This window comes from Lipotes vexillifer, unplaced genomic scaffold (assembly GCF_000442215.2).
Source record: "Lipotes vexillifer unplaced genomic scaffold, Lipotes_vexillifer_v1.1 scaffold1747, whole genome shotgun sequence".
NCBI lineage: Eukaryota > Metazoa > Chordata > Mammalia > Artiodactyla > Lipotidae > Lipotes > Lipotes vexillifer.
This window is the reverse complement of record NW_006772865.1, coordinates 136,889-150,948: the sequence shown is the minus strand read 5'-3', so window position 1 is coordinate 150,948 and position 14,060 is coordinate 136,889. Positions and strand designations below refer to the sequence as shown.

General features: G+C 35.8%; 1 protein-coding gene across 1 annotated transcript in view; it reads left to right on the top strand.

Moving 5' to 3' along the window:
• The window catches only part of PDS5A (PDS5 cohesin associated factor A), a 120,193-nt gene extending 111,897 nt beyond the window's left edge, over window positions 1–8,296 (top strand). Inside the window, exons 28-31 of the mRNA XM_007447930.1 lie at window positions 1,327–1,389; window positions 2,117–2,262; window positions 3,522–3,630; window positions 7,940–8,296. Coding sequence (XP_007447992.1) covers window positions 1,327–1,389; window positions 2,117–2,262; window positions 3,522–3,630; window positions 7,940–8,296 — 675 coding nt within the window. The remainder of the gene's footprint in view (window positions 1–1,326; window positions 1,390–2,116; window positions 2,263–3,521; window positions 3,631–7,939) is intronic.
• Window positions 8,297–14,060: the final 5,764 nt, after the last annotated feature.

Genomic DNA, 14,060 nt, shown 5'->3' with positions numbered 1-14,060 from the left:
TTTTTTTCTGTTTTAAATGATTAGCTTTCCTCATTTCCTTTTCTAATATGTTGCTTTTAATATGGTATAAATTCAGACAGGAGAAAACTAGGCATATTAAGATAGCTTAGTGAAGCTATAGTATATCTTCATGTAACATTTATTTTAGCTACATAAAAGCCTTTGTGGGGAAGAAAAAGATACAGCCTTGCCCAGAACACATGCCAAAAGTGTTTATTTCTTTTTATAGGCACATTTAAGCCTTCTGTTCTTTTCTGTGACACTAGTGTGAAGGTAAACTTAATAAAAGAAAAATTTTTTAAGTGCGATTACTTACAAATTAATGAACTTCCAGACGGCAGTAAGTCATTTTGCTTCCGTGAGACCATTGTGGTTTACTCATGTGCTATTCCCAGGATAATTAACAGATAGAGGCACCATAGGATCAAACTGAACTCTTATACAGATGTAACTTTCAGAAGTATCATCAGTGTCCACATTTGGTTTAATTCATTTATTAACTGGTTAATATCACTGCAGCCAAAGAACATTATAATTGACTTAATTAGATTTTGATGGTGTATTTACCTTTATGATTTGGACAGTCTACTTATGGTTCTAGGAAACAAAACATTTTTAATTAAAGTAACAGATTTTTTTTCAGTAAGGATAATTTTCTTGAGATTCTGTGTGGGGTTCTTTTAGTGAATATTAAGTGCCTGATATATGCATAGTACCATTTTGGATGCTTTGGGAGCCCCAAAGAAGTAAATTTTAGGGACTTCCCTGGCAGTCCAGAGCCTAAGACTCCGTGCTTCCACTGCAGGAGGTGTGGCTTCAGTCCCTGGTCAGGGAACTAAGATCCCGTGTGCCATGTGGTGTGGCCAAATAAATTTTTTTAAAAAGTAAATTTTACAATAGAGTGGAGAACATAGTTCATTGAATAAACTGGAGACTGTTTGCCCTGAACCATATGAAAGAATAGAAGTGTGTTTTATTTAAAATGTGATTTAAGGGAATTCCCTGGCATTCCAGTGGTTAGGACTCCGTGCTTTCACTGACTATGGCCTGGATTCAATTCCTGGTCAGGGAACTAGGCTCCTGCAAGCCACATGGTGCTGCCAAAAAAAAAAAATGTGATTTAAGTAATTTATATCTGACATTTGACTAAGTCTTGTGTGTCACTGAGTTAATTTTAAAACTAGACTTATGGTATGGTTCATGAAACATGCTTTGATGGTTTGATATGTTTCTTAGCGCAAATGAAACTGTTATTGTAAAGCAGAATGCCTTGAAGTCTTGTATGGACAATAAAAATATGTTACTTTTTTTTGTTTGTTTTGATAGGACTTCTGTAATGACAAGAGTTATATTTCAGAAGAGACAAGAGTACTTCTGTTAACAGGAAAGGTATTATGTACTAGATAATTGGGGGATCTTTATCTCATGTGCATATTACTTCTGCTATTCTTAGAAATAACCTTTAAATGTCCCTCAGATTTTATAGTTCCTGATTCTTAGGGATCATGTTGTGGATTATAGCATCTAAAACATTTGTTCTCTCAGGCTTTTTTTTTTTGCCATGAACCACTTTAGAATTACAACCATGTGTTCTCACCAGTACTGACAGGCTTCAAGTTATTTAGAATTTACAAAGCAGATTTCCCTGAAAAATGGTATAATAAATTTAGATGTGTAAGATAAAGATAATTTTAAAGTACTAATAAGTTAGACAGTTTATATTCTATAAAGGTAATATGACATCTAAAAGAGCAAAGGAAAATTTAATATTTGATAAACAGTTTCTAAACTATTGCTATATATACTCAGTAGTTTACCTGTAAGACATTTTATTATGTCTTAATTATTATGTATTTCACTATGTTTTAGGGACACTTTTTGTTTTGAATAATTAAATATTGCATAGTTATTTTTAAGTAGAGGTAATGCTTTTGATTTGTAATTATGTTTAGATATAGTTTTACAGAATTATCATTTCTAATAAATTTAGGATTTAACTTTCCAAAGCAACAACAATTCCTGGCCGTAAGCGAAACAGTATCCTTTACATGTGTCTAAATTTGCATGTATTCCTTTCAGTAAGGTATAAAATAACATGCGTATATGTAATTTTTAGCCAAAACCTGCTGGAGTACTAGGTGCGGTAAACAAGCCTTTATCAGCAACGGGAAGGAAACCATATGTTAGAAGCACTGGAGCTGAGACTGGAAGCAATATTAATGTAAATTCAGAGCTGAACCCTTCCACTGGAAATCGATCAAGGCAATTTTTTTCTCCAATTGTTTTTGTTACTATCACTCACTACTTGGTTCATCTTTCAGTTTCTTTTCTTAAAGCACTGTATCACAAAAATGGACTTTAGGAAACATCTTAGTAAAAAGCAGTAGTGCTAAATTTTAGTATAATTAATGATGGAAATTGAGAGTGTACTACACATTTTGAAACTGTTTAGCATTCTAAATGTGTAGAAAAGTTAAATGGAAAAACTTAAGAATTAGTAATGTACTACAACTAATTTACATGGAAGTGTGTGTCTGTGTTTAAATTTAACACTTAGGAGAACTGAAAATGTAACTCTTTAAATTTAATTTATATGCTTTTTAATTTTTAACTCAAAATTAGTATAGCATGAGTAGAGATAACATTGTTAATAACATTTTCCACTTATTAAAGATTCCATGTTTGGGACTTCCCTGGTGGTCCGGTGGCTAAGACTCTGTGCTCCCAATGCAGGGGGCCCAGGTTCGATCCCTTGTCAGGGAACTAGATCCCACATGCCACAACTAAGTTTGCATGCCACAACAAAGATCCTGCATGCCACAACTAAGACCTGACACAGCCAAATAAATAAATATTTTTTTAAAAGATTCCATGTTTAACATGTCAAGTGTTTACTGTCTTAGCAACTGCATAAAAATTTCCATCTGACCCTACTCTTAGCAACCCTAAGTATTGAGGCTTTTAAAGATTTTATTCTAATTCATGAAATTTTAAGCATAAATTCAGTGGTGGTGTTTTAAACACATTTTTAGCAGTAGAATCCCAAAATATTAAAAAATTAACATGGAACATCTGTTGTTTATATAGATGGTGGGGGTCAGACACCTCCCCTATGGCCTCTTCTTGCAGCCCCTTCCCTTGCAGAGCATTAAGAACACAGACTGGAGAAAGCTATACTCTACGCTCATCTGTTGTATTTTTGCTTTGTTTTAGGGTTTTCCAGCCCCCAGAAGATAGGCTTATAGAATAGTTGTGTTGTTTGTTGCTTGTCAACTACGCTTTCTATCTGGTGGTTTTAGGCAGTCATTTCTGTCTTACATTAGTAAGGTAAGATGGAAATCCAAAACTTGATATAGTAGAGCAGTAGTCTGTAACCGCAGAAGATATGAGTCTTGTTAAGGTTACTTCACTTGGCCGGGCTTCTAAATCAGCCTAAGCCTCTTTCCTTATTGGTATAGTGAGAGTACACTTCCTATTCATATGGTGAAATAAAGAAGCTTTGGTTTATTTCTCTTCAACAGGGAACAGAGTTCAGAGGCAGCAGAAACTGGAGTTAGTGAAAATGAAGAGAACCCTGTGAGAATTATTTCTGTGACACCTGTAAAGAATATTGACCCAGTAAAGAATAAGGTAAATTTAACAAGTGGGTTTTTCCCATGGAGATTCTTATTACAATTTTATGATGGGGTAAGAAACCCACGGTCTACACATTAGTATATACTACATACTATACCTGTGTGTATACCACCCCCTGCTATACTTACTGGGCTTCCACTCTACAGAAGTGATTCTATGTCCACTCTCTTCATTTACCAGAGTTTGTGTGGTCACCTTCTCCCACCCTACTTCTCCCAATACCTTGAAAGAATAGGAACTGAAGTGTTTTGAGATCTTGTTTTCAAAACTTTATTGACTCCTACCAGGGATCAACACTGTTTCTGTTGTTGTTGAGTTAAACTTAATGAGCTGACCTTTTAAAATATGTTTGAGTTTTTATTTAATAGCTGCATTCTTTGATGGTGTATCTTTTAACTGTGGCCACCGATATTCTTAACAGTTTTTTGGCAGGGCAGAAAGGAGTATAACATTGGTAGGAGGATAACTTTCCTCAGTAAGAATGACCTAATACTATTATTTTTTTCTGTAGAATCATGTTCTTGACATACTTTTTTTTACCCCCCATATATTTATGGTATTATCAGATGTTTTAAGAGTTATCCTCAGGTACATAAAATATGGGACTATACAGTTATTCCACAGTAGCTGAACTTTTCCTATCCAAAATTATTATCTGAATTCAAACTGAATAGGTAAGGATACATTTTTTAGGTCAGTCTCTATCCATACTCTTGCTGTTTGCTATCTGAACTTCAGTATGTCAGTTAATTCAGGTAACAGGGAACCTCTCACTTTCAAAACTCTTAGAATTCAGAAACCAGTAGATTTAGATATTGTGGGATCCTTCTATAGAATTAAACATTGAACGTAATCATGCTTAGGTGCAGATATGCATATTGCCACAGATACTTAAACATGCTTATAATATGTATTAAGAGGTGGTACAGGGATGCAAATGTTTATCTAGTACAAACATCTATCTATAACCTTTTCAACCTCTGCTATAGAATTGTATAGAAGATAAATTTGGACATTTAAATTTTAATTTCTGAGGGGCCAAAATATTACTTATCTTGATCTGTAATATTATATTGTTCCAAACACTGTTTAACTTTTTCATACTTCCAAAGAATGTTTAACAGATTCATTGTTGCCTGAAGAGACAGGGGTTGTATTTTGACAAAAGCCTGATAGCTTCCCAGTCAGATCTCACATAAGTTGATATGGTCATTTCTTTCCAGGGTCTGGTTCTCAGTCTTGCAGGCTCAAAACACTATCTTGTTGTACTGAAAGAAGATAAAGATCTAAGAGAGTGTTTCTTGGTAACCAATTTCTCAAAGAGATTGATGCATAAACCAATTTATTAGTTATGTATATAAAAGTTATCCAGCAAATTGTATATCCATGTTTACAAATCAGAACATTTTCTCCTATTATTTACTCTGTGAGCAAAATCAAATGGTAATATGAAGAATGAATAAGGGAGGTGGTTAAAAGAAGAAATAACACATTAACATTCCGTGGAGCAGGCAGGCAGGCAATACCACCAGTGTTGCCCTTTAGAGTCTTCTATTTCTTCATGCCTACAGCTGACAACTGATTTCCTCTTCATTTGGCTTTTGCATGAGTTCTTTATACATATGCACATATACATAATGTTCATAAATGTGTAAATGTGATCATGTGCATGACTTTTAATAGTCTTTTTTCCCCTTTTAAACAGCCTTATCTGTGTTCAATTTTTTCTCTACAGTGTTATCATTTTCATGTTTGTATACACATAAATACTTCCTTTCCCTGTTCTTTGTCACTACAATGTTGCATTAAATTTACTGGTGATTTTATTTCTAGGGGCTAATAAGTTCTAGTAGTGGGAATGCCAGGTCAAGGAGTAAATATACGAGAGATTTTAGATATTTTCATATTGTTTTCTTCGAAAATTAGAACACTTGACATTTCTACCAGCAGGGTACTTTTTCTCTATATATCCACTAACAACAGGTTTTATAGTTCTTTTGAATTTTTTCAGTTTAAAGTATCAAAACTAATGCCCCACTATTGTTTTAATTTATATTTCTCTGATGATCAGTATTTTTGTTGACCATTTGGATGTACTCTTGTGTGAACTGCCTGCTCATATTTGCCCGTTTTAAAATTATCTTTTTCTTGTTTAACTCAACTTTTTTTTTTTTGGCCATGCCATGCGCCTTGCAGGAAATTCACCAACCAGGGATTGAACCCAGGCCATGGTAGTGAAAGCCTGGAATCCTAACCACTAGGCCACCAGGGAACTCCCTAACTCAACGTCTGATACTGTAGTAGTTCTACCTTCTTGTTAACATTCTTGCTCCCTTCCAATCTCATCACCAAATATAGCAGCCAGTGTGATCTTTTTAAAATATAATCTGGATTATGATTGTCCTCTGTTTAAAGTCCATCAATGACTTTTATTACCACTTAGAATAAAATCAGATTTCTTACATGTCCCATAAGGCATTCATGATCTGGCCCATGCCTGCTTCTCCTACCTTATACCAGTCTCACATCACTTCAGGTTCCTTCAATCTTCCAAGCTCTTTCCTTCTTCAGGTACTTATGCTGCCTCTTCCATCTGTCTAAAATACTTCACTTTTCATGTGATAAGTCCTGCTTTGATATTATTTAATATTCCCCAGAAGAACCAATGAGAAATTGATGCTTCCTCTGGTTTTTTTTTTTTCTGAATGCCCTTTTCTTTAATCTCTTAGCACTTAGGGTAATGTGTACTTAAATGTTTGTTTACTCTTTAAAAAATTAGTCACCTACTATGCTAATCTGTTTGAGGACAGGAAAAATAACAGTTTTGTTCCCCAATCTGTGCCCAGCAGCCACTGCACCTAACAGGCATTCAGTTGAATGGTTTCTGCTTCAAGTTTAACCACACTTAGTTGTTTTTATTGACCCTTCTTATTTTGCCCAGGAATCTCCATCTTTCTCCAGGGTGCCTTCGCATATCTTTTCTCTGATCCATTTTGTATTGTTTTACAGTTTAAATCCTGTGGACCACCTTACTCTTGTTCCCTCATGATGATTTTTGTAACACGACTCTCCACATCCCAAGAGGGTGAAAGAAGTAGGAGTCATTCTCATTAGCTCATCGTCCTGGAAGGATGAATTTAAGTCTAGCTGCCCATGTTAAAGGCTCTGATACTGTCTGTTAAGATAGGGTTTATTTTAATGTTAATCCTCAACGTGAAACACTGATTTGTGGATTTTCTAACTTAAGACACTACTTTCACGAGTTTTCATTTAAGTAAATTTTCTTGAAATGTGAAAGATTTATGTGTTTCCCTGGTCACTGAAAACATTTTTCTGGGAAATGAAAATTAATTAGTTAATTAATTGAAAAGATAAAGTCATTTTTTGGGTGAGGATAGTGTTCCTGTTTCCCTTGAATCAATTAAAATTATTATAATTGACTCCTAAATATCATACATACAAAGGTCACTTTCATTCTGAAAACTATTATTCCTCCTAATGTCCATTATGTCTCATATTAAAATGGAATTTTATTACTTTGAACATTTTAGATGATAATATGTAATATATATGCCAGACAAAGGAAAAAAGAGAATGTTCAGAAAAAAGTAGAAGGTTAATTAATGATTGATAAAGAAGAGACAAAAGTTAGAATGAATTGAGTGGAGTGAGATATTAAAGAACTTTGTGTCACAGAACTACAAAGATTATTATAGTTAGATGCATCATAGAGAAAGAAAATAACATTGAATTATGGAAACATCCCCCCCTCTTTTGAAAAGTGATACATTAAGAGCATACCACAATAAAAAGGACCTTTTCATTTAAAATGGCTGTGAAAGCAAAACTGAGTAGGTTTTCTCTTATATAACTGCCTATGCACTTTAGTAAGCATTTATTGAGTATATGCAAAGCACTATGGTAGGCACCTCATTCAGTCCTTACCCTTGAGGAGTTTACATTCTTCATGGGATGTAAGCAGTTAATCAGAAGCCCTGGAATTCCAACTCTTCTAAAACACTTGCAGAGGGCTTCCCTGGTGGCGCAGTGGTTGAGAGTCCACCTGCCAATGCAGGGGAAATGGGTTCATGCCCGGTCCGGGAAGATCCCACATGCCGCGGAGCAGCTGGGCCCGTGAGCCATGGCCGCTGAGCCTGCGCCCCGCAATCGGAGAGGCCACAACAGTGAGAAGCCCGCGTACCGCAAAAAAAAAAAAAAACACTTGCAGAATGCTTCTTTCTAGTATAGACCAGTGATATTTAAGGAATGTATGTTAATATATAATTGTTTTCTGCTCTTTTAGGAGATTAATTCTGATCAGGCTGCCCAGGGCAACATCAGCAGTGACCGAGGAAAGAAAAGAACAGTAACAGCAGCTGGTGCAGAGAATATCCAACAAAAAACAGATGAGAAAGTAGATGAATCAGGACCACCTGCCCCTTCAAAACCCAGGAGAGGACGTCGACCCAAGTCTGAATCTCAGGGCAATGCAACCAGAAATGATGATATAAATAAACCTCTTAGCAAGGGAAGAAAGAGAGCCGCAGTCAATCAGGAAAGCCCTGGAGGTTTGGAAGCAGGTAATGCCAAAGCACCCAAACTGCAAGACATAGCCAAAAAGGCAGCACCAGCAGAGAGACAAATTGACTTACAAAGGTAACGTACACCATTCTTTCTGAACTTTGAATTTAGACATCTTGTTTTAATCCTAGTTGCCAGTCACCCCCAAACACCTAGGCATTTGGGAGTGAAAACTGCCCCTGGTTTTCCTAAGTTATGGTGGCATTTGCTTTTGTCTCATAACTTTCAGGACAACAATTTGAAGAAAGATCTCCTTCTTTTCTTTGGTTAATTTTTAATTAGGATATGGTTTTTGATGTTTATTAGCAAGGATAACATTGTCTTGGCCTCCCTCACATAGTTGCATGGGGTTTTCTAAATATAAACTGCTACCTTTTTGATACAAAGATCCCAGAGTGGAATAGATAGATGTCATGGCATGCTCTTTACTTCCACTTGTTACAGCAAATTTTAATATAAGTCAGCAACTTACCTCTCCCCCACCCTCCCCAATGGGAGTAACCTCACAGCTACTCATCTTTGATCATGTTTGTGTTGGGATTTCAGATTTTCCACACGGTAACAATGGTGCCCCAATTGGAGATCTAGATGTTGGCTCCTTACTTGGTCTACAATTAGAACTTAGCTCTACACTGCTTCTTTTTCCTTATATACCTATACTTAATTCATCTCCCCCCTGAATTAGATTGTAAGATTCTGAGTTCCTTCTAGGAAAGAACCAGCTCTGATCATGTCAGGACACCCTCACTGTCCTGCTTCAATATTTTTATAAAGTACAGTGTTGCTAAGGCATACGTGTTTGTAAGTACATTTTTAAAAATTACCATTTTTGAAATTTGGAAGTTTGAGGCTACTAAATTTTCTTACATTTTAAGTGCCTCTGAGTACCTTTTTCAACATCTCATGGCAGCTGATCCAGGCCCAAACCTGACTAAGTAATGGGTGTTTCTTCTACTTAGTCACTTCTACTTTTATGGACTAAAAGTGTAGTAAGGAAAGCCAGTATTGGCAAGTTTATTATTTTTCTCCTCAAACCTGGACCTTTGACCTGGAACAACATACTTTAACCTCGGCCTCCTTTTCTTCATCATTAAGGCAGTATGATAATACCTTCCTCAAAGGACTGTTCCAAGAATTAAATGGTCATTAAATATAAAGCACTTAACAAAATGCCTTGTACAGACTAAATGCTCAGTAATTATTTTAACCATTGTTTTGAATTCTAGTTGCTTTACCTCTTAATATAATTTTAGTTATACAAAAGCTGAACAGATTTCGTTGGAGATTGCCAGACTTCTCTTAAGGGTTTCTAGAATTCTAGCCATTCCTCACCCACATAAAATAGTACTGATCATCACACCCAGGCCACCTGAGCCACCTGACCTTACCTCTCATGTGCTGTCCTTTTGACATCTAACCAAAATATGCAGGCACTTACTTGGACCCTGAAAACGTTTTCAGTAGCAGCCAACCTTGTCTCTGAGCATTGTAAAACCCATTGCTCTGCTTTTAGTTACACCATTTGCCCCAAAAGCATTAAACAAACCAACAAAAATGGCTTACATGCCAGAGACTGATCTTGATTAAAAATGGCCTTGGGCCTTTTTAAAACTCTTAAAATAAGTCTTAAGTATGCCCGTTAGTAGATCAGTTGGGCAATGTGTTATCCAAAATACAGAATTCTTTGATGGTTTTATATTCTCAGTGAAGTTAGACGGTTAAGTTTGGTGTTCATGATAACACTGTACTTCAGTAAAACAGATCAAAGATTTTGCGCACATATTTCAGAAACTTCTGGTTGAATTATTGACTACTAATTCGTGGCTAACAAAACATAGGACATTCTGAAACTTTCTCCCAAGCTTCCTTTTGTCTTTTCCATTCTTTCCTGAATCTAATATACAACTCTGCCCTTAAATTCTAGCATTATGACTTCGGCTTGGAAACCTAACTTACTCCAGAAATTCTGTATTACTCATGATAGCCTCTCGCATAGGATTGAATGCATTATAGGCACATGAGTATTGTTCCTTATACTTCTCATTTGTTCTTCTAACAAATACGGACAGATCAAACTGCCAGCATTGCGCTGGGTGTTGGCAGTACAAAAGTACCCAACATGGATAGGTTCTCGCCCTCAAAGAATATATTTCTCCAGCTTATCAATTCCAGAATAGAGCAGAAAACTTCCACTTTAGGTCTGCTGATTGATAAAAGTATAAGAATTATTTTTTTATTACTATGTAAAACAATGAAATTCTGACTTGTGCCACAATATGGACGGGCCTTAAGGACATTATGCTAAGTGAAATAAGCCAGACCCCAAAGGGCAAATACTGTATGACTCCACTTCTATGAGATACGATAGTCAAATTCATAGAGACAGAATGAGGTAGTTGCCAGGGAGAGCGGGAGGAGAGAATAGGCATTACTATTTAATGGGTACAGAGTTTCAGTTGGAAGATGAAAATATTCTAGAGATGAATGGCAGTGATTTATGTTACATATATTTTATTTCACTTAAAAAATTGCTACATAAGATTAATAATAGCTAACACTAATATAATGCTTATTATGAGCCAGGCTCAATTCTAAGCTCTTTGTTAACCTATTAAATGCTTAAAACATCTCTACATGGGTAAGTACTATCATTATCCCCAGTTTATAAAGAGGAGAGAACCAGGAATAGAGTCCATGTAGTTTTTGGTCCCTTTGCTTATATAAATAGTGGAGGCAGCATTAAAACCAGGCAGTATCACTCTGGAGTCCACACTATATTGTACTTTAAGGTAAAATTAAGTCTTAAGTCTACAGGAACTATACCTGCACACAAAACTAGTTTAACAGAGGATGCTTTGAAAATATTTACTTCCATATTTTAAATAGCTAATGTAGTTAATATATGTGGTATTTTCCGTGAAATGGAAAATCTTTGCATATAGTTTATTATTTATAATTATTACATAAGAAGCTAGTTTATTTAAAATAATCGTAGGTTAAACCAAACAACTATAGTCATCTTTTTAACCTATTTCAGAGTTCATGCAAACAAAAGCTAAAGTATTTTAGCTTCAGAGAGGGAAAAAACCAAGAGAGATCAGATGTTCTTGAATTCAAGTGGCAAACTTAAGTGAAGCCCCTAATGCTATAAGAACATTGAAAGACCGTAGTGAATATTAGGTAGAATAATGTATGGGGTATTTGCAATGGTGCTTGGCATATATATTGGTAGAAATAATAGTGATAATAAGGAAAGGTTGTTGAATGTATATTTGCCTTGCCAACAATCATTATGAAGCAAGTACAACCCTATGTTAGAGATAAGGGGGTTAGACCTGAAAAAATTACTTTCTCAGGCCACCTGGCCAGTGCTACACAGAACAGGGTTTTGAATCCAGGCTGTGTCCCTTATTAATCGCCTTACTGTACTGCTAACAGTGGCAGCTGCGGTTATGTTTCTCCTCTGAACTATGAACATTCACAACTCTATTATTTTCTTTTTCTCTTAATGTGTAAAAGGAAATGTTTTAAGGTATAGTAACCACCAAGCGATGGAACAGACAGGCACACTAAAACAAAACTTCCTTGTTTGTGACTCAGCTGTTCTAAATAACTGTCCTTCAACTTGAGGAGAAAACGTTGAATGGTCAAAATCCTGAAGGTGCCAGCTTTATTTTTATTTCATGGGAAACTATATAGCTTTCACCTTCATACAAGATTCTAAACATACTTTTGATTAGCCAAAGGTATTTACCTATGATTGATTTGACATCTCACCTGTATTTTCCTGAGACCTGGTGAGGTCACATGACTGAACAATTCTGAATACAGAGCTAATATAACACCTTGAATCATCCTGTTAAGGTTATCATTACACTTTGAACCATCTCATTAGTAAAAGAAGAAGCAGGGTTGCCAAAGCTGAGAGCCATCAAGCACCGCATTTCTGAGCTAAGGATGAACCCAGAATGGTAGGAACAGCTCACTTATTGCCCTGGCAACTTGAAGCATAGCCTAGAGTCCTTGCATTGTGGAACCAGATCTGGATCTGGATCACTGCACTAAAGTAGTTTACCCCTGGATTTTAAGCTTGAATGCAAGCCTTTGAGAAATAAGGCCCAGCACCCTTGTGCTTCTCTGTGGCCCTGCTTTCTAACACACTTTCATCTGTCTTTTCCTTTACCTTGCATTATTCTTCACACATTTTACTTGCTTGCTTTCTCACTTCCCTGATGGTCAGTTCCTGCGCTGGTCACAACTGTCCCTACATTAACATCTGAAGAGCCTTTCCTGACATTACCCTCCCTTCTTTACTCCATGTGCTCCTTTGTAGATCTGTCTGAATACAAGATGATCTCAAGGCAGTCAGTCTACACTGTATACTAGGACCACCTCCAGAAAACTTGCCCATTTTTATTACTTGGTATTTATACTCATCATATTGTATGATTTCAACTTTATTATTAAATAATTAATGAAAACCATTTTTGAGGCCCTAGTATATTCCAACCACAGTCTAGATGCTTTATGTTTGTAACCTCATTAATCCTTCAGCCCTGTAGAAGTAGGACCCTTGATAAATGGTAGCCTCTACAGTCATTTAAATACCACAGCAATCACTTATGTGTAGCAAGTGCATACCCCTCTAGAATTCCTCTTACTAGGTCCTCTCACTGACATTAGGTAAATAATTTTTAGTATGACTCCTACTTAATATACTTTATTAATTCAAGGATAGATATGTTATTCCACCAAAATACAAAAACTGTACAGAAATTTCCTGGCATAGAATTTACTTAATCTGGCAGTTCATACATTTTAACTTGTAAACTTACCTGTAGGATTTTTAGATCCCTCTGGATTTTTGCAGTAAATCTATTCCATCAGAGGTTTGTGTGTGTGTGTGTGTGTGTGCACGCGTGCACGCACCAATAAATTTTCCTGTTTATATTTTGGGCTGCATTTGGAATTGTTACTTCTTTTCAGAAAATTCCTTGAATTTACCCTGTAAATTTATGAAAATCAGCCATTTGTATACTATAGTCAGGAAATAGTATCTGAACAACTGGACACTTAATGTTGGCTTCCTGAGTTTGGGAATGGAGGATTCATCATCATTTCAATTATTATTCAAATGGCAAACAATTCCAAATATTTTGCATTGAAAATGTGTTTTTATAGGTCTGCTGACTCTTGAGTATGTTTTATTTATCTTTGAGGCCAAATTCTTCCATGAAAAAGAAAGTATCAATTAACACCAGTGGAGACACAGTCCTTAAACTTGGGACTTAAGGGGAAACTGAATTTAAGGAAGTTACCTATAGGATAACAGACTGTAGTTTTCCCATCTTTGGATTAATATGTTTTGCTTAGTATGCTTAATATTGGAGTGTTCAAGAATGTTGGAATTTCTATTTTTTTTAAGCAAAGGATTTCCCGATTTCCTGTGCTCATTTGTATATTGAGTTTCCTCACATCACATCGGTTTGTATCTTAAAGTATCCCCTAAGTGTGTTTCCTCATGTATTAAACAACTGTGTATTAGTTTAATATGAATATTCTTCAGTAACAAGTGAATTTTTATCAAAATAATATGAAATTTTTCAGAAGCCAAGTGCTCGGAAGTGATGGCGATTCACTTTGGGACATAGAATCAAGTCCAGGAAATTCTTCCAGTGATCTGGATCGTTTAAAAGTCTGTGAGAGCAGCCAGGAAGATACTGAGGACTCAGAGCTAGTAAAGGGAAGCTTCCTGAAGGTGCAGCAGGCAGCTTGTAGAGGATTCTTTGATATCATATTATTAAATTTTATCTATTATAACAAATTAATTTAATACTATGTAA